This window comes from Aptenodytes patagonicus, chromosome 3, assembly GCF_965638725.1.
Source record: "Aptenodytes patagonicus chromosome 3, bAptPat1.pri.cur, whole genome shotgun sequence".
Lineage (NCBI taxonomy): Eukaryota > Metazoa > Chordata > Aves > Sphenisciformes > Spheniscidae > Aptenodytes > Aptenodytes patagonicus.
Window position 1 is genome coordinate 100,199,231 of NC_134951.1, and position 20,399 is coordinate 100,219,629.

General features: G+C 40.9%; 1 protein-coding gene across 2 annotated transcripts in view; it reads right to left on the minus strand.

The window, feature by feature from the left end:
- The window catches only part of TTC7A (tetratricopeptide repeat domain 7A), a 181,274-nt gene that overhangs the window by 128,217 nt on the left and 32,658 nt on the right, over positions 1-20,399 (minus strand). For both annotated transcript variants that reach the window (XM_076334402.1, XM_076334401.1), the window contains exons 6-10: positions 18,530-18,608; positions 15,067-15,227; positions 14,572-14,635; positions 4,306-4,443; positions 3,794-3,877 (exon numbers count right to left, since the gene is read on the minus strand). In XM_076334402.1, the coding sequence (XP_076190517.1) occupies positions 3,794-3,877; positions 4,306-4,443; positions 14,572-14,635; positions 15,067-15,227; positions 18,530-18,608 (526 nt within the window). The remainder of the gene's footprint in view (positions 1-3,793; positions 3,878-4,305; positions 4,444-14,571; positions 14,636-15,066; positions 15,228-18,529; positions 18,609-20,399) is intronic.

Here is a 20,399-nt window from a genome sequence, read left to right on the forward strand (position 1 = left end):
GAGCCAGGGAGCTGCTATGCCCACTCAGCCTCTGGCTGTCATATTACCACATCGTGAAGGTTATTACAAGCAGAAGCAATTTGAAGCAGCTGTGAAAAGTTCAGCATTCAGTTTTCCAGCACCAGTTCAGGAGAGCAGGGGTGCTGCATTAGACTGACTTCAAACCTCCCTCTTGCCTATCCAGAACTGCACTTGGTGACATAGGACATCTCTCACTATTCTCTTTCTACAGCAGGCATGTCTTTGCCATAGCCTAGGCTTTCACAGCATTTCGTCTAAAATTGCCTACCAAAGTCTTTCCAATTTCATGATGAATTTCAATCATTTAAATAAGCCTGCTCCTTTTGTTCAGAAGATATACATGCTCAGTACACATGCATCCCCAAGAACGGGTTAAAAAACAACCAGACCACACCATCTTTCTCATTATGCAAGTTGTTGAGAAGCACAGGAAAGTGAAATTGCTGTTACTTCATTATTTCTACCGCTTAAGTGGATAGAAGACAGACAGGAAGGTTATGCTTCTCTGAGCTTTTTCATTCACTGTTTTATGAAGTCCTAAGGTCTCACTTGCTCTGTAAGAACTTACTGAAGTGATGTGCCTATTTTTGTTAAGACACATGCTTTTTAAAATAATGTGTAAACTCAAGCATACATAACAGTAATGAGCCTAGGTGGCTGGCTTGACGCTCAGACTGATCACTTGTGAAAAATGACAGTCACCGTTTGGCAATTTTTTGGCTGGCAGAGGAAGAAAATAGTTTGAAGTTCAACTTGATTGACTTAACCTGAAGATGATGAATATACAAAATAAAAGTAACACTAGTCAAATGCAGTGTAGAACAGAGGGCAAGATAGGATTTTACAGCACTTAAGAAGGTCAGAGTTTGCAAATCCTAAAGACGTGTTTAAAAAAGAGAGACCAAAGTTTCCAGCATTTACAGGTTGATAAAACTGTTCCTGTTGTACCCAGGATTTATGAGCATGATTTGCTGTACTGCAGAACAAGTAACGCTGCAGGATGTGAGATTTCATTACCAAGAAATGAGATCAGGAATTGGCTGTGACCGAGACAGGTGAAAACAGATCTTTTACCTACAAAAGCTCAAGTGGACTCTGCATTCTGCAGTCTAGACAGACTACACTGTTTTCTCATCAATTCTTTCTGCTACACTGGAGCACTTACTTTTAAATGAACTCTGTCCTGCTATCAAGCTGTGAAGCAGTATAAAAATGTATGCCACATCTCCCATTAGCAAGATGACGCATTGCAGAGTATACGACAGGAATCCTGAGGGAATACCTTGGGATTAGAAGTGAAATACTGCACAGATGGGATCGTTGGGTAAGGGAATTCCCTCTGCCCCATACAGGGCTCAGAAGACTTAGAGATTTTACATGAATAGGCAAGATCAGGCCATTTTACCCTGTAAATATTTAAAGTACAGGCAAAAAGACATGACATACTTGAAAATCTGAAAAGATAGGACAGTTATAGAGATACAGATACTTGTGTTGCTCTTTTTTTTCTCTGAAGTACCAATATTCAGTAACTTCTAGGGAAGCTGAAGAGGTATGCAAACATGTAAGGAGAAGGACAGAGTTCTCATGCAAATTATTAGAAGCTAAAGATCAGGCCCCATTTCTCTCCTCCATACTAACCTAAGACTGAACCAGAATTACTCTGGATACACTTAGTCTCTCAACCATCAGCAGTTAAAATCTAGATTTGCTCTCCAGCAGATTACTAGAGCTACAGCCTTGTCTGCTGTTGAGAAACAGGTTACACAACCTGTAAAGCCCACAAAGCTCCCCGACAAGTCCTGTGAGTGTTTAGGGGAAGGCACTACACCTTTGCATCATAGCCTATCTAGTCATTGTTGTCCTCAGTATCAGATCAGGTATCCAGAGGATTTGCAAAGGCACAGAGGGCAGCAACGTGCTAACTCCAGCTGAATGCCAAGGGGAGCTGGACCCGACTTGTAAGCCCCGCACCTGACATAGGCCAGTGCAAGGTATTAGCACCATGGCACCAAGCTCATTGTTCAAGTATTCTACCAGTAGCTTCGGGTTTCCCTACACATGATTGAGTCTAGCCATCATTTTCATACTTGGAATTGGATTTTGAAATGCTTGTACTGAAGTCCTATAGGAATCTGTGAGGCTCGCCCTCACTAAACATCTCCCTTCAGCTCCCTGCTGATCTAATATGCTTTGTCAAAACTTTGATGTCTCCTTTTGATTATAACAGATCTAGCCAATTTATGAGGTAACTGTGGAGTCCCAGAACAGAGTCAGAGTTTGCAAGGTCCCACCAAGTACACCCCTGGTGCCTCACAGTCGGGTCACTGCTGACCGGTATTTGCCTAAGGTATTCCACAGATCCCCAGTGATGCAGGCTCCACAAAACCTCCACAGACAATCTTTTTCCAGCGTACCATTATCCTTATGTTTTTGCCTCTTAATAGGAAACATGAACTTGTGTTGCTGCAACTGGAAGCCATCACGTCTTGTCCTACCCATCATAGACAAGATTAACCCCTTCTTCTAAGAGCTCTTGAAGACTTGTTTCTCTCGGACTTTTTTCTTCCCTTTAAGGTAAAAAAATTCAATTCTTTCAATCCTTCCACAGTCCTGCTTACTATACCCTTAGCCATCCTTCATGCTCTTTATTAGACTTTCTCTTGGTGTTCTGCCACTTTCTTGAAGTATAATGCATAACAACAGACAGTCTTCCAAGATAAGGCTTTGCCTATGCTCACAGAATTGAAGGAATCCTTCAGACATCTTCCAAGCTTTGCTGCCACTTATACATCACAAGATAACTTCTTTGCAAAAGCACGCCACTCCATATTCATCTCCAATCTCCACCCCAAAGCCACTGTTTCCAATTCAGCTTATAGCCATAAAGGACCAGTAGTAAGTTATCATTTGGTAGATGACTGCTAGTTGGTGGTCTCCACCCAGTTCCACGTGGATTCCCCTACTCTCCATGGGCATGGAATATAGGACCATGTTAAGTGGTCTACTACCGCACAGCGTTAATTTGCTCACACCTCCTAAAAGTGTAGGTGGGGACCCCCAGAATGAACAGGTTAAATTTTGTACCATCCTCATTTCCTGCAAGAAGACTACTCTTTTAAGACTAATAAAGAAAAGCTCATGTTGCCTCTGCCTACCTTTTGCAACCAGACTTCAGTCATCTCAGTGATTGACTGAGAACTTTGACAAATAGTATACTAATTAAAAAATATTATGCTAAAACACGTGCCTGTGCAAACATTCACACATCATTTCTTTTTCTACAGTATCTTTTGCACCAAGCACTTCAAAAATATTAATCCTCGCAAGCTCTCTATGAAAAAGCATTAACATTTCCTTGATCAGATGGAGAAACCACAGCTTAAGGAGAGGTTAAGCTGACTGCCCAAAGACATAGAGTGAGTTGATGACAGTTTTAGATATCCGTATCTTTCCTATGCTAAGCACATTTATGTTGAACCTGCAGAGAATGGACAGCTGTATAATGCTTTTCAGTCCACAGCTGCGCACAAAAATCTGTTTTCTCCTCGATAATGAGAAGCAAACACTACGTGGAAAAAACTACTCAATACCAAATGCACATACCTGATCACAAAGTGCAATCAGAGTCTCAAAGGAGAGCACTGTCCTATGTAGCTGTCTGATGGCACCTACCCCCACAAAATACATGACTGTGCACATTCAAACTAGTAAGCTAGATACACTCTGCCAGAGGAAATATGCCCTTTAAGTCCTTTGGTTTGAACCTTACCTTTCCACAAGCCACCATGGACAGGGCAAGCTGGTACCAGAGGTGAAATTCATCAAATGCAAACTTCATGGCTCTCTCCAAGCACTGAGAAATAAGTGTTGGGAGAAATGTCAGCTTTTTTTTTTTTTTTTTTTTTTTTTTAAGTATCTTTTGTCAAGACTGTTGCTTGGCTCAGTAATCAAATCAGGGGAAGCAATCTGTTGTGGCCCAAGTGATTTTATGACATCATTTTCTTCTTCTCAGTTAATGGGGCTTGCTAGCACACACTACCACTTCAAATGACAGCCACTTTGTTCAAGTATAAATTATTTTATATAAATTTATATACATTATTTTAAAGTCTCAAACAGTTCTGTGTACACTTCTGGCCTGTGCTGCCATAGGTCTGTAGCTGTTTCTACTAATTGCCAACTAGCGTGCTTCATTTTCACCTTCCCCGACAAGTTACTGCAAAGACAGGCTTTGCTTGCACGTTTCAAGTGGAAGTTTCAGCAGAAGCCAGGAGGAGGTACCTCAGAAAGCATGACATACTGCCCTCTTCTGCCCAGCGTGATACTGAGGAGGTCGTAGACTGCAGAAGCATCCCGGAGGCTGACAGCTCGGTCATCCTGCTGGTCTGGGGCTCGGCTGATCACTGCGTCCCGGTTTGCCTGGGCACAGACACAAATGGAGCATCAGACCACAAACAAGCAAGAAAGAACTTCCTCCATAGGTAGTTCCACCCATCATCCGTAGCATTTTGTTTAAAACCATCTCGAGATTTTTTTTTTTTAAACTCATCCCAACATAAGGAAAGTGTTTCCATAGAGCTACTTTTTATCCACATGAAGCAAACTCAAGAACATAGCTGTATGTACAGAAAGGAACTGCTAGGAATACCTCATCTGGATTTGTGTCACAGAATTAAAGCATTAGGAAACAGAACTACCAGATCCCATCTCCTCAATAACTAGAAATTCAAGGCCATCCTTAAACCACATTCCTTACTACTTCAATTGCTTGCAACTGTGATAACTGCCTCCATGGTTGATATTTTGTTTTCTGTGTCTGCACCTGATTTCTTCTCAATAACGTGTTTTTGTTCTTCTTTTCTGCTATTCACTTTTTATTTTTTAATTTGAGCAGATTGCCTTAGTAATCAGATTTGCCTGTCATCAATTTAATGCAATTAGAGGTCTGGGCAATGCAATACCAAATAATTTTTTTAAAAATATCTTATAAGTGTTAATTTTGCATAATCTATCAGTGCATTGCATAGCCTAGATCAAAAAGAAACATTACTTTTGACAGAAAATGATCAGTCTAGCAATTTGCAAGGATGTCCTAAAATACCATATGCCATAGACTCAGATTTAGCTCAAGATCCCAGCCTCTCTGTTTTCTGAGCATGAAGAGGGAGATTTCAATCCCAGAGTAAACAGAAAAGTCCCTCTGATTTCTGAACACAGAGGACTTCTCCCAGACTGCCTAACCTCTGAAAGAGGCAGTGCTGGATGCCGTTGAGCACTAGCGCTGACTGATAACACAGATACTCTGCCCTGGGCTCCTCAGCTGAAAGGGGTGCAACATCAGACATTCAGGTCTAGACATCTAAAAGATCAGAAAAATTAGAAGATTACCAGCAGCTTCACCTGGGGCAAAGACAAACAAAATGTTCCCTCCCTGAAGCAGGGAGGTTATGAGATTTATTTTATAATACTTACTACTATAATCTTACATCTATTTCTTTCTAATTGCAGTGAATTTTTTTTTTTTGCTAAAAAGGTTAAACATGGGAATTAAGTGTAATAAAAATTTCCAGAATATGCAGCCCTTAAAGCCCACGCGTATTTCATTATGATTAAGCTGCAGCTGTTTCATCATGGTATTATCTGTGTAATGCCCCAGTTCCAAGCACTCTTCATCACAGCCTCCAGCCGTGACAGCAAACACAATTACTGACAACTAACACGATCACAACCAAGAGCTAAATGGTGGCTGCAGTTAAAGGCAAACTGACAGGTCAGACTCAGTCTAGTGTTTGCACAAATAAACTTACACCAACTCTTGTAACAGTAAGAGCATTTTTCACGTTAATGCAAAAGACATAATTTGTGATTTAAAAAAATAGTTCAGAACAATAGGTTGCATGAGAATGAAACCAACTTCAAAGAGAAAATCCTGCAACCAGAGTACAGAAGCATAGCTCATCTATCTTTATTAGCAGAACTAAACAAATAAGAATAAAAAAAATAAATAGATGTTTGAGCTCTGTTTGGATTTAACCCAAGACTGCTACTTTAAAAGGAAAAAAGGAGTTAAAGTAAAGGGATATACAGAACGATTCTGAGATTGCTACTTCAGAGAGCTAAAGACAAAGCATATACAGAATGATCCTTACTGCCGAGTGAATCCTCTTACGTATATACAATAGCATTAACATTTTTTTCTGCACTGGTTACACTGTTATGACAATTGTTTGTAGAAAATAGCTACTGTGATAGCACCCCCATGCTCTGTAATCTCATCATCAACCTCCCATTAGAGTCAGCTATAGCCTGATGCTTTTTTGGGTATCCATCTAGTACCAAGCTATGATTTTTAAGTTGATGCATTAGCACAGATAGAAAATTTATCAGAACTGGTGAGTGCCCATTAATGTCTGCTAACAGATATTGGTACTGGAGGGAAGAGCGTGCCCAAATCCTGCAGTAAGCAGGGATACGAGACATATTACAAGGATGCAATGTTCTAAAATTGCAGTCATACTGAACATATCGTACATATCTTACTTTACCTAAGCAGACAGCAGTTAAAAACATATGCATAGGCATGACTAATATTCTTTCCAAGAAGGTCATAAACCTGCTTATTTTATTCAAGCTTTCAAATCTCAAAGCCATAGAAGGTCTCTGCAATCTATCACTCTCTATACTTGCATGCATAAAAGTTGCCACTGAGCAAATTCATCGCCACTTCTATCCCAACAATTTTTTTAATACTGAACCTATTTCCAATTGCTAATTCCAGCTGCTCAAAAAAAAAAAAAAATCAAGTTCCTGCATTATCACAGATATAAAAAAAACAAAACACAAAACCAAAAGGTGCAAACCTCATAACAAACTGACTGAACAGTAGCAAGAACATGGAGTGTGTCTAACACAATAATGTAAATCATCATGCCAAGGCTCAAGGTATCATTTACTCCTGCAGTGTTACATACAGGAGGGCGGAGAAGGGAATGTGAATCACTATTTCTTGAAACCCACTCAGGGAATTGGCATGTTTCTGTGGCCTGCCTCTCACAGAAGGAAGGGTGCTGTGACCCAGATCACCATTAACCAATTTTTTGTCTTTACCTTTGTTTATGTTTTTGTAAACTTCAGTTTGGCAGTGAGAAATCCTGACAGTCACTGGTTAAGTACAGGTGCAAAATAGTTGTAGAGTTACTGCAACACAGCATACACCGGTTCTGTTGGATGGGGAATTTTACTTACTGAAACGTACACAGAGAGAGAGAAAGATTTCATTTTGCATTTGAGAATGCATAAATTCTAAGCCATTTACACCAACACTTTTTCAATACCTGTGTTTCTGTTGTTTCAGACCACTAATTTTCCTGAACACAAATGGAAAAAGGGTTATTTGCAGAACACTGATCTCCAAACAGTGTATCAATAACACAAGCAGCAATTCCCAGTTTGTCCTACTGCATTACTTCCTCCTCCTCCACTATAAGTAGCAGTAAAACATAGCTACAAATACATTTTCAACACCCCCAGCATGACTCTTCCCTTTAAGCTGTTCCCATTGTCACACAGACACGCCTCACAGCACACAAGCAGGATGAAGAGAGATGGTGAGTCACACCATTAAAAGAAGAGAACCTCTGTTCAAGGCTGTTGTGTGGGATGGAGAAGGTCACTAATGCTACGAACAGGAGTTTTACAACTGGGAGTTAGCGTAACTTGCATTATACAGAGCAAAAATATAGTCAATGCCCCTTTATTTGAGGTACTTCTAGGTAATGGAACAACCCAGAGATGCATTGCATTTGCATATTTTGGGATGCATTAGACACAATTAGCTGTGCATGCAGGTGGCTCAGACTTGACACCAATCCTATTTTGGGAGATAAGACACATTCTGTAGTCAGCCCAGACTGAGCAGCACACAGGATAGTGAGCACCTTCAGCCCTCCCTTTCTGCAGCCCGTGGACACAGACCATCTGCAGCCCACACACATCCAAAAGGCTCCAGCACAGGCTGGTACCCCCGAGCCAACCCAGTGCTCAGCCATGCTGACACGTCTGTATCATGCTTGAAGCCCAACTGAGGTGTTCAACCTGACCAGGCACAGAACCGGCTGGGGTTCAGCAGGGCTTTTAAAACCTGCGGCTCCAAACCGCAGCAGTACAACAGTATGTGACTTTCAGACCCATGCTGGCTCTGACAGCAGGGAAGATCTGCCTTTCTGGGGATGTGCAATTCAATTAATGACCCTGCTGAGCTACAGACAGCTTGTGCCTTCCTATTCACATATACAATATACTTACCTCCAAACTAGATAAGCCACCTGTACACAGAGGGTTTGCTGTACATCAGTGACCCTGATAATTACAGCTTATTTATGGCATGTTTATTACATGTAGAAAGGAAAAGAGCCACAGCAAATCTGAACAGCCATTACTTCAGCAGTTATTACGCACACAGTTACGCTGCAGAAAATTAAATTTTACCACAGTACAAAGATGTGCTTCTTAATAAAACGTCAAGCAGTCATATGAATTACAATAGAGCATATTCCACATAGCAGCCCCTTCTCACAGCAATTAGCTATGAAGTATCCTTTAATTGATCACTTTGAAAGATGGCTCCCCCTGCTTTTTTTCAAAGAAGAAAAAGAAAGCAATTAAAATCTTTAATGAGTGCCTGCTGCCTGCCCCCTAATTCATGGGCATTCTAATGTTCAACTTGTGTCTTTTCATAATAGACATAATTGCCGATCCACTGCAACTCATCTATACAGAACAGCAGCATGTTTTACACAGTGTACTGTAATAATGTAATTGGTGTGATTCAATACTAGCATTAAGAGAGAAAAACAAATGCTATGTGTGCAAGATTGACAACAAGCCTTTGAAATCATGCAATTGATGGCTCTATTGCTAAGAGCTGGGAAATATTTAGCCCATGTTCTTTGGATCACCATTCTGGCTGTTTTGCCTGTACTGACAACAAAATGAATGAATTCTTTGCAATGGCAAGGACCCATTTACATCGAAGAGGCTACTGACTTTTCACCTAAGTTATTGATGATCTCTACACAGCACCTGAAGGTTCCCCTCACTAACGTACACAAAGAAAATATTCAGCATTGACTGCAAAGCTGCTGTGAAAATGGGAAGCAGGTGGAACAGGGAGGAAATACCATACTCCAGCCACTCCCAAAACCGCCCTTACAGAGATACCACAACTTGCTCCATTTCAGACCAGAAGCACAGCAAATCAAAACTTACTGCCTTGTGAACTGTGTGGCATCTGTCTCATTTCTGGTAGGCAACAGATCACAAGCTACTAGTGCCCTATTCAGATGTCTCAGCAAAATATCCCATTATTATTGATTATCAAATATGACCATATAGATATATCTCTCACCAGGTATATTTTAATGTCTTGTACTGTAGCAGAACTAATTCTGGAAACATCACTGAAAGCAAGACAGACATACCCCCCCTCCCCCCAGCCAAAACAGCCCAACAACCCTACACAAAAGGAAGGGAGAGGGAGAAAGTAATGAAGTTTGTTTATGGATACTGTCTTGGGTAACAAAGTCACACATTTGCTATCAGTAATCTGCATTTAGAAAGCTATCTTCCAAGAATTTGCATCCTCCTTGCAAGTTCGGAAACAACAATTCCTACTACAAAGCAGAAGAAAAAAGCTCTCTATCCTGTCTCCAGCAACTTACATTAGAACTATTTATTCAAGAGGCAATTAACAGAGGTGGTGTATTTCCCACTAGAAACATCCTGCAATCCACCTTTGCAGGTCCCAAACACATAGCTTTGCCTTGCAGACCAGTTAAAGAGACAGTCAGGCTTGCTATTGTAAGTACACGGCCATGATTTGGCAGGAACCAGAGCAGGCAATCCTGTCCCCAGTTGTCTCTTTCAGCTGCCATAGTCTGATAGCCCTCAAGAAAATACTCATGATGGTCATCCAGCTGTTGTATTATCACTGGGCTTGGTGTCATTCAAAAACAGAAAAAAATCCTACAAAAGCAACAGGAGATTCTTCTCCTTTGCCAACCCATTTGTTGGACAGCATTACTGTATAAAGCTAGGAACTGTAGAGTTAACAGGTTTTAATTATTTCTGTGCTTAAAAATACATGGGTTTAACCCTACTCCGTTAAAGGCATGCTCACAGCTATGAGTTTGCTCTCACCAGTAAAAAGAACAGGACAAGTCCCAGTATCTTACTTCCCCCCTCACCATCTGTTCTGTGCTCTCAGGCTCTCCGAGGTCAAATCGTCTTTAGGGATTCAAATCAGAGATAAGATGGGGATGACATTTCTAATCTTTGTTACACAGGCACAGAATTTATTAGTTTTGCATACAAGAAGCTTCATTTTCAGCATGAGTGAAGTGAACACAGAGCCAAAAAAAAAAAAAAAAAAATCCATGTTACCTGGTATGTTTGGTGGACCGCACCAGTCAGAATCCCCAGTTGTAAGAGCCAGCATTGCCAAGGGCTGAATAAAGGGATTTTAGACTGTACGTTGGACCTCAGCTTCAAGAAGGCAAGGTTTCTAAGTGCAAACAAAGAATTTTTTTTTTTTTTTTTTAACCTCAAAAGTAAACACAAAAAGTAATAGAAAGTGTTCCATTCCTGGCTCTGAGAAACTTCTGGCTGACTTTAAGGGGCTGTGCAGTCAACTCAGAATACTCCTGAGAATGGTTATTAAAATAAACAAAAAACTTTGGCTAAGGGTTAGACCTGCCAAACCTCCCTTGCCTACGCCCTGCAGCACAAAGCACTAGAGTCCCTGATGGCAGAACCAGTGCCATTCCCACTGGTAGTGTGATGCAGAGAAACCACACTGCAGCAAGTCACAAGATGTCTCCGGTTCTCCCCACAAACACAGTGCCACTGGTTTTCATGGATTCAATGCAGTAAGAAAGAGGACTAGTGGTTTAAAAATAGGCCAGTCCATTTTTTCCAACATGTGATAGGAACACATCATTCTACCACAGCCTGAGCTTGTAAAGGCTGTCACCAGCTGGCTTTCTCCTTGATCTGAAGGAGAGTATTTTCCTCCTCTCACAAACACAGCCCATCCATACCATAACTCGAGCTGTGCATAAGGAATGAGAATTTAGCCAGGAGGCCACAAACCCCCCTCAAGACAGCCCTGACTGTGGTAATCTTCAGGCTGCCTGATTTGTTTCACTAGATTCCTTCATAAGAGCTCTACAGCCAACCACCGTGACTGAATAACAGCTGGCACAGAGGAGAAGCCCTTGCCAAACTCAACAACTGGGATGCTTTTCATTGTTTACTGAGATGCCTTAACTTATGAAAATAGGTTCCCATTTTCAACGGGACAGAAAGAATACAGGAGGCAACACAGGAGAGTGCCATGAGGAAAGAGGCCCCAAGCTTTCACTGTAAGTGTTAATATACCCACAGAAGCATCTTCAAAGCTATGAAAGGGGCTACCATGTATTTGGCCACCTGAAAAACTTTTACATACTTGGGCTCAGAGGCAGAGTGAGTGAAATACTGAAGGAACCCATAATTACCCCTTTAGAAGATATTCTCATTTCATCCCATCAGGACATGCAAAGTGGCTCCCTTCCAATGCAAAGTAAAGGGATAAGAAGAAAAGCTGGGGCAGCATCACAAGCCAGAACCCAGCACCACTAAGAGCCAGAGGTGTGCTGGAATGCAGGGTCTGGCTCGCAACACCTTAAAGGCGATTTCTTTTCTTCCTTTCCCCCCTTACAGTTCTTTTAACCCCCGTAACATCTTCACCAGGATCTGCGCAACTCCCCAGAAGTAGATGTTAGCTTCACCTTAGGAAGGCAACACAAACAGAAAAATAGAGCGAATTTCAGCAGCAAACTACCTAGCACTGACCTACTCCCTCCCTGTATGGCTCGGGAAGGGGGAGGGGAGGCGTTCCAAGATGTATACTTCTTGAAAAAGCTACCATGTCTCCTTTTCATCAAGTTTATCACATATTTACTTTGAGGTTTTCTGAGGATTTATGCTCCTCTCCACTACATCTTTGCACTGTGTCCCCTCCACATGCTGACAATTCTTCTGTCCCTCCTCCCCCCAGTTTTGTCCCCCTTGAGCTCATTTTGGGGTGACAAAAGTCAGGAACAGGCATGTGGAACAGCTGTTTGGCTTTACGGTCCTGCAAAAGAGTTAATGGCATGGTTCCTCTTTTGTCTCTTTAAAAATCAGACAGGAAAAGTACCTTTCTGGGGAGTCTTGCTCTGACACAGCAATCAAAGTGTCAGAGAAGCTGGAGAGCTCCCAGCAAGCCAACCTAATTGTATACTTCTGTTTCATTTTAAGCGGTTCATAACTGTAAATACTGAAAGAATGCCTAATCCAGCCAAAATCCAGGAACACCAACTATGTTGCTTACTGGCCTACGGAAACATATCCTTATGGCTTGCCACTGACACTCTCTCCAGGAAGGAAAATGTATTTTATTCAGTTGTTAACATTGTATCATTAGGGAGACCTCAGTTGGAAATTTGCTTGTTAACTCATTTTCCATGAGCTTCAGCAAGTTTTAAAAAACAAAACAAAAAATGTCAAACAGACAACAAACCTGTACATGAGAAAACTCACTAGCCTGCAACAAAGCTGTCATGTAAAAGATGTCTCATGTCATAAATTAAACAAAATTTCCCCTTCTTAGTACCATAACAGTAAAACTACAGGAAAATATTTATGGATTGCAAGCATATGTAAGATTCAGATTTCTCCCTCTGTTCCTTCACTTAGGAAGCACACTCCTGTGGTTCCTAAGTGTATTTCTATACACAGCTGTATTTCTATAGACTTGTCCTGTATTTTCACTAAAACAATAAACTCATGGCAAGCCTATTGCTAACACAAGAGGAAAGCTCAGCTGTTCCACTTCCCAAAAATGGGAAAGACAGTTATGGTTCCTGCAGCGCTCTACTACAGGGTCTTTGATTATTAAAGTGCTTTATATGCAGCACATCAAAATGCCTTGCATCTACCTCCAGAAAGTTCCTATAAATAGAAGACAGCACTTAAGCAAACACAAGCTTCTTTATTTAGCCTTGAAGTCAGCACAGCAGTCCAGTTCCTATCAATAGCATTTTCACACTGGTTCATCCATGACTTAGTTACAGGACCAGTTCGCCATTTTACACACTATTGGATAAAACAGGGATAACTTTCATTCACCTCAGCAGAACAAGATTATAGAGTTCAAAGTCCCACGAGGCCTTTCTGACTGCAAGCCCAGCCCCAGAAAAAGCTGGAGCAGCCAGTACTGTTGCTGCTCCAAACCCCTGAGCCTCCTCCTGCTTGGATCAGCCCTGACAAGCAACGCTGACATGAGTTTTTCTGATTTTAATGGAAGTACATGTGGTGTTCTACAAGCCCTCACTCCTGGAGTATCCACTTCCAATTACAAAAAGCCCTTCTAACTGCAGAAGAGCCCTTGAAAACACAAAGCAGGTGTACTGTAGAGCATGAGGTATAGTAACTCAGATGTACGTGATTTTTAAGTCAATTTAATATTTTGAGGTGGTTCCACCCCTTCAATTTTTCCCCAAATTTTAAAAGCAAACAATATTAAATTGCCATGTTTTGAAGAAGTTTGCAGGAAAAGGGAAGGACTTGAGCCAGAAGAACCAGACAAAGAAAAACTGAAGGAAGCAAAAAACAAAACAGAGTTTCCACAGTATCTCTTTTCAACTTGTCCGAAAGCTGTTTAGAAGTTCCTAAGAGGGTCATTCATGGTCCAAGGTAGCTCAAAGTGAGATTTGAAAACAAGTGACCACCCAGCATTTAAAGCAAAGTAACTTTACACATTTTCAGAAAACATTCCTTACACATTTTCTGTATGTTTGCATCTAAGAACATGAAAATGATCAAAGGTTACCGTGCAGTTTTCCATGCAGTTGTTTTTCTCCACCTTTTTCCCTTCCTCTTAAAGGGATTTTCTAAAGCAACTGATGTTATAAATAGAAGAAATCTAATTATTTCATTGTAGTTCATTATGGATGTTTCTGCATGTGACAAAACTCCCTGTATCATCAGCATCAGAAACTGCCAAAGATCACTCAGAACTGAAACAGCTAAAATATTATCCCTGCAGACTAAGGAATGTAAGCAGGATATTGTATCCTGCAAATGCCAAACAGCGGGTACCACCATCATGCCTGGCTTTAGGCAAGACTCCCTTCCTCTCTTTCTTGATCCATAAATCCACAATGATGTTTTGAATGGAAACATCAGTCTACTGACAATGTATCTGAATGTCAGAACCTGCATGCAGCTATGGTGAATGCAGTCACTTCCTCTTCTTGACAATTACCAAAACCCTTCACTGATGTTCCATTTAATAAAAGTGGTGTCACTAACAAAGGAATAAATAGCATTTCCTGTTCAGCAGCCGAATCCTTGCTTCTGTTTAGCTAGGGAAGATTCTGTAAACAAAACCAACCAGAAGACTTGACATGGAAATGCTAGGTATTCCTTTGTGCTATTAGTATTACAAACTCATTTTTGGCTTACCATGGATTCACTGATTAAGAGGAGAAGAAGAGCCTCTTCTACGTTGTCTTGAGGGCAGTACGCACTGAAAGACAGAACACATTTTTCTGAGGAAGGTCAAGAATTATCCTGTCAGCGTCCTTCTCATTTCACAAGAGGAGCAGTAACTTGAAACATCTCATGCATAATTAATTTGCTAGGCAATACCTTCTTTTGCAGGTTCTCACAATTAAAAGCTCTGCAATATATCCTAGATGAGCTATACTGAACCATAAATTGATTATTTCCATTTCATAGCAAAGACAGCTATATGGTTGGATTTTCTTCCTTCCTGGGAAAAAAATCAAACACTCAAGGTTTAACGCTTTATTTTTCCAGCAGGCCTTTTGATGGGAAGTTAAAAACAAGAACACACAAAACTACTACACGAATCAGTGACATAATTAGCAGTACCAAAGAGTGTTCAAACACTCTCCTTCCTCCTGCCAATAACCTGAAATAAAAAGGAACGCTTACTTCTCTTCTGTGTACAGCTCGGGCCTCCGACAAAGAAGATTGCTAACATAAGACTGATCTTCCTTGTTCATGAACTCAGGAAGCGGATCAGATAAAGGGCTCCAGTAACACTCTTCACTGAGGGAATGGAGAAGTACTTGGGCTAGCTGTTTGGCTGCAGTCTAGAGATCAGTGAACAGTACAGAAAAAAAGACACATCAGTGAAGCCTTCTCCAACACAAAAGATTCACCCCTCCCCACGTTCCACCTTGGGAAGGAGATGTACCAACAACATGACAGTACCACTTTTCAGAAAGCTAGAGTAGCTAAAACAGCTGCTAAAAAGTCTACAGCAGTGGCAGTTTCTTCCCTCCTCTGAAAAGGCCAGCCTTCTGCATTTACATGGTCTTGCTGCAATGCTGTAGGAAAAAAGTATCAAAAAGGCCTGACAGCAAGGGACGCTATGGTGAATGAAGACAACCGATTGTCACAGACTGCTGAGACAATCTCACAAATGTTACTATATTAGAGTATGATGGCACTCCACTGCGTTCTCAGCCTCAGAATTTTGTACGCAAGTCTCAGCCCAGAGGCTACTTTTGTATTAGGTTTAAAAGACCAACCCTTTATCTGTTAATATCGCTCTTCCTGCAGCCTTTTATAGCTTCATCTCGGTACTGCTTCTCCCTTTTTGTTGCAATAATGGAGGGAGGAGAGAAGAGAGAAAAAGAGAACTTTATATTGAGACAGCAACATCACATGCACTTTTTTGACTATCGAGTGGCCAAGGATCCTTAAATACTTGCTTTCCAGTTTATACACATAGCTGGCAAACTGGGCCCAAAAAGGGGCAAGTTAACTTGACTTTGCAAAACTATCTTTGGCATTTGTCCTTGTCCCCCACCCAACAAATCTCTAATTTTTTGCATTGTAAATAGATAAACATGCAAACAAGCACAAAGACATCAAAATAGGTAGCACCTTTTGTGAATTCTAAGCAGCACAGCACTCTAAGTTGTAAAGTAAATACTGCACAGAACAGAGGCAGGCTGAAACTTCAGCCCTTCTGTCCTAATACTTGTAAGTATTATTTTGGAACTTCTCCGACTACTGCAATATGTATTTTATATGCAATTTACACTTTGAGATGTGTTACGAGGCCACCAAGAGTCATTTTCTTTTAAATATCAGGATAGGTATAATTGATAAACTGAGGCATTACTCCACTCGAGGTATGACATCCATAGGACCAAATAAGTCACACTGAGGTTAAAGTTCCTGTTACCAGATTCAGAAAAATAGTTTCTTTTGAAGCAAGGTTCTTTATTTTCATCCACCTCACCACACATCAATTCACTGAATTAGTCTAAAATGCAAGCACAGCAGTGTGCGCTGTTTCTTAAACACCAGAAAGGGAGGTTTCATAGGTGTGCCTAGCAAATGGCAAAGTGATCTGAATGTATGACAGTGCCTCAGAGAAATATTGTCACACACAACTCCCTGGAAACCCCAAGACCTTCCATGCAGTCTTACTGACAAGTTACAGAAAGCCTTCTGTTTCTAACTAGGTTTTTCTATGCTTTTTATAGCAAGTAAGCATGAGCAAAATGGCCTAGGGCCCTGCGACATTAGCCAGTATCATTTTATCGTCTCAGTGTGTAATTATTTAGTCAGTTTTACCCTGAGGAGCCAACGCTCCTATATTTTTTCCTACAGTCTTAGAGGGGGGGAAAAATAATATGCCAGCAACAGAAAGATCTCTACTGGTTCACACAGAAGTAGGAGTACAGTTTGTGATAAGCCTTTCAAAAGGCAAGCAGCAAATACTTTTAGTGTCTTTGATTTTAATATACAGTACAGTAGCTGTGTAAATTAGCTTCACTCTTGTTTTGAATAAGACCAAACAAACCAGAACAGGCCAAGACTCTGATTTATGTTATTACTGCCTTTGGCTAAAAAAAGCATCATTATGCTTGAAGAACACTGTGATCCCACAAATTAGGAAAAAAAAAAATTAAAAAAAAAAAAATCATGTCTTTCATTTTCATGCTTGAAAAACTTGTTTAATTAAGCACGTTCCTCCCTTTGCCCTCTTGACAGTCCGTTATAAATAAGTAAGAAAATGAAAATGCGACTTCCTGTAAAATGGAAATACCAGGAAAAGCTACTGGATGAACACCTTCAGATTTCCCCTTAGGGATAAATCCCCCAGGGTGTTGTACAGCTCTCCCCAGTTGCACAGGGACAGGAACATTTGAGTGCCACATTCTGTCATGGTATAGGAACAGCAGATGGTTAGACTCATTTCAGCAAATGATAAAACACGCAAGCAAGAAAAATCCCCTGAACCCTGATCTCAATCTGGAAAAGGATGCAGCCATTTGAGTGTGACAATTACTTAAGTCGCCTCTTCTAATTCCCTGCACAAACTTCCACATGCATCTGTATTCTCAATTAGGCATATAAGGTGATCCCAAGACAACGATTCATTTCCAGAACAGAAGTTCCAAAATATACATATGTGAGGAACCTAGGCAAAAAAGCACCCAGAATACCCTTTCTGCTCACACTTTCATTTTAGCTCTGCATTTGCATGTAAGCTAGACACACAGTCAGTCCATCCATTGGAACCTGACGCTCTCCATCTCCAAAATGCTATGCAAACCCATGACCACCTCCCTTGCCGAACTTCTCTGGAATTACACAAGACACAAAGCTGAACCAAGCGCAAAACAAGTTTAGTCATAGCAACGTCAATGCTTTTAAGGCTGCAAAGTTTTCATTCATGTTCTCAAGACTGCTATTCTCCATGCTGTTGACCTTGTCACCTCCTAAGTAACTTCAGGACAAGATCTCTTAAAGGGGAGACAGGGAAGAACTAGTTAAAGGTCTAAGAAATTAAACAGGCACATAAATAACTTTCACCATGATTTCTTTACCAGAGGCACTCAGGATAACAGGATGCAGAATGCCAAGACCAACAAAAAAAATTTAAAAAATTTAAAATCACTCTGTACTGTACTGAAGGGAGTTTTACAAAAACAACACTGAAGCACCTGAGTCTAAAAAAGCACTGCTTCTTGCAAGAGTCAGAAGTACTTAATGCTTCTACATGCAAATGCAAAAAGGTGTGCATGCACACACTGAAAAGCAAGAAAGAAAACAACACACTATCACCTGAGGACAGCACTGTCAAACTAAAGACATCCCTATTTCTACCAGAGCTAAAAAATGCACTGAGAAAAACCCCCAAAAAGTAACCCACATGCCCAGGTCTGAAGACTCGGACATTTCAGTTGGGCAGGTCTTTGAATTAAGTGCATCACTTAACACATCACTTCCAAAAGAAAGAAAAAAAGGGGGGGGCAGCAATCAATCAAGTGAGGAAAAATACATTTTTGTCATACTGCACTGGTTAATAAACAGAGGGAATTCCTGCATAGCAGATTACCCCACCTTCCCATCTCCCATTCATTCCCCTTACCATTTTGAAGGTCTGAGTAGCTTTTGTTTCCACAGTACGTAGTATTTCTCGCAGACTCCTCATTCCTTTCACAATATTTCTATGGGGAAGGCAGAAAAAAAAAAATCATAAAAACCCAAAAAAAAACAGCACATTGGAGACAAAATATTTTTATGACGCGCCAAAGCTTGGCAACAAACTTGACATTCAAACAAACCATGAAACCATCACTAATATTGAGTGTGCAGTAGCGAGACAAGTCACACTGAGGCACAGATAGGACAATGGCACCAAGTGAGGCAGTGACTGTAGCATGCCTACTCCAGATGGCTTCCTAGGAGAAGATCACATTCACATTTGACGAACAGAGGGGACATTTGGAAGCCTCTCATAGCTCATATTTATAAAGCAGATGCTTCTTCTTAAAAGCATCCACATCTCCTCTTCATACACACAGATTGTACTTGTTTGAATTATACTGAGCTTACATGATGCTTTTAAATGATGATTCCTTTTAGGTGGTGCTTAAACACCTTGTGTCTGATGGTCCAGACATATGATGAAATTACAGTGGTTTAAACCGTTTATTATCAGGCAGCTAAGTTGCAGCAACTGTCTGCAAGCACAGCTTAACCTGCAATAAGAGAGGGTTGGGGGGGGGGGTGGAAATCACATTACTCCGCATACACCATGAGCAATTAAAGCAGACTAGTTGCCAAATGGTATCTTAATCATGTGTCTGAGCGCTAAGAGAGATGCGGAGAGGAAAGATTAAACACTGGACATACTAGTTAACACACTTGCAGCCTATAAGCTCTTCAAGGCTAAGGACAAGGCCCTACCACCACAGTAACTACAAAATGGTTCAGCTCACTTTCATTGCAGGGTGGAAGCTACCCAAAGAAATACAAGCTATCAGAAAAGGAGCAATACTGTACTGAAATAAAGACAACCAGATAAGCAGTTGTAGTGATACATTAACTGCCACTTCTGCACAGAAAACTCTCCTGGAATAAACTGACGAAGCCTAGATTTCATTAAAAAAGAGCCATACGCCATAACAACCTTTTCTGTCAATCTGATTCAATTTTGAAGGTAAGCAGTACAGACTGCGCTTGTGCCCACTTTCATGCACTTCAAACCTTTATGCACTCCAGAATCAATGGTAAACATTTGAAGAAATAATAAAAAAAAAATTTCGGGGGGGGGGGGGAGGGGGGCTGTGAAGGGGGGGATAAAATGTGATCATGTTTACCATGAATATTGGCTACATAAAATGACACCCTAAAGCTTATGGTCACCAAGTCACAGAATGCAAATGCATGTGGCCTTACTTCCAATCAATACTCATCTCAAAATTTTAAACTTTGAGGTACTCTGTAGATTACCTAGTTGTGGGCGATCTACAGACAAGTAACAAAGGCAAGAGCAAAAACACTGGAGACTTGCCCCTGTGGAAAAAGTCAGATGCTGTCTTTTTTTCCTTCCTCTTTCTCCTAAGTAAAAGATGTGCTTTGAATTTATCAAGGGAAAAAAGCTCAAGGAAGTTTTTGTAAGTTGGACTTTAATGCTTCAGCAAGGTCTCCAATTACAGGGCCAAGACATCTGGTGCTTTTCTGTGGGTCTAGGAAAGAATATACCCACAAAGATGCAGTTCTGGACCTTAAACTGAGGAAAGCAATAAAGCACGTGGTGATGTTATGCACACGAGTAGTCACACCAAATCCAACAGAATTGTTCACATGCTATTTATTATCAGATAGTCAAAAATCAGTAAATTCCCCCATCTAAACAAAATGCACCTGCCCATCTGCTCTCCTCAGTTACTGAAAACTACTGGCATTTCCTGTGCTTCCTTGGGCTCCTTAAGAGGCTGGACAAAAGAGTTATG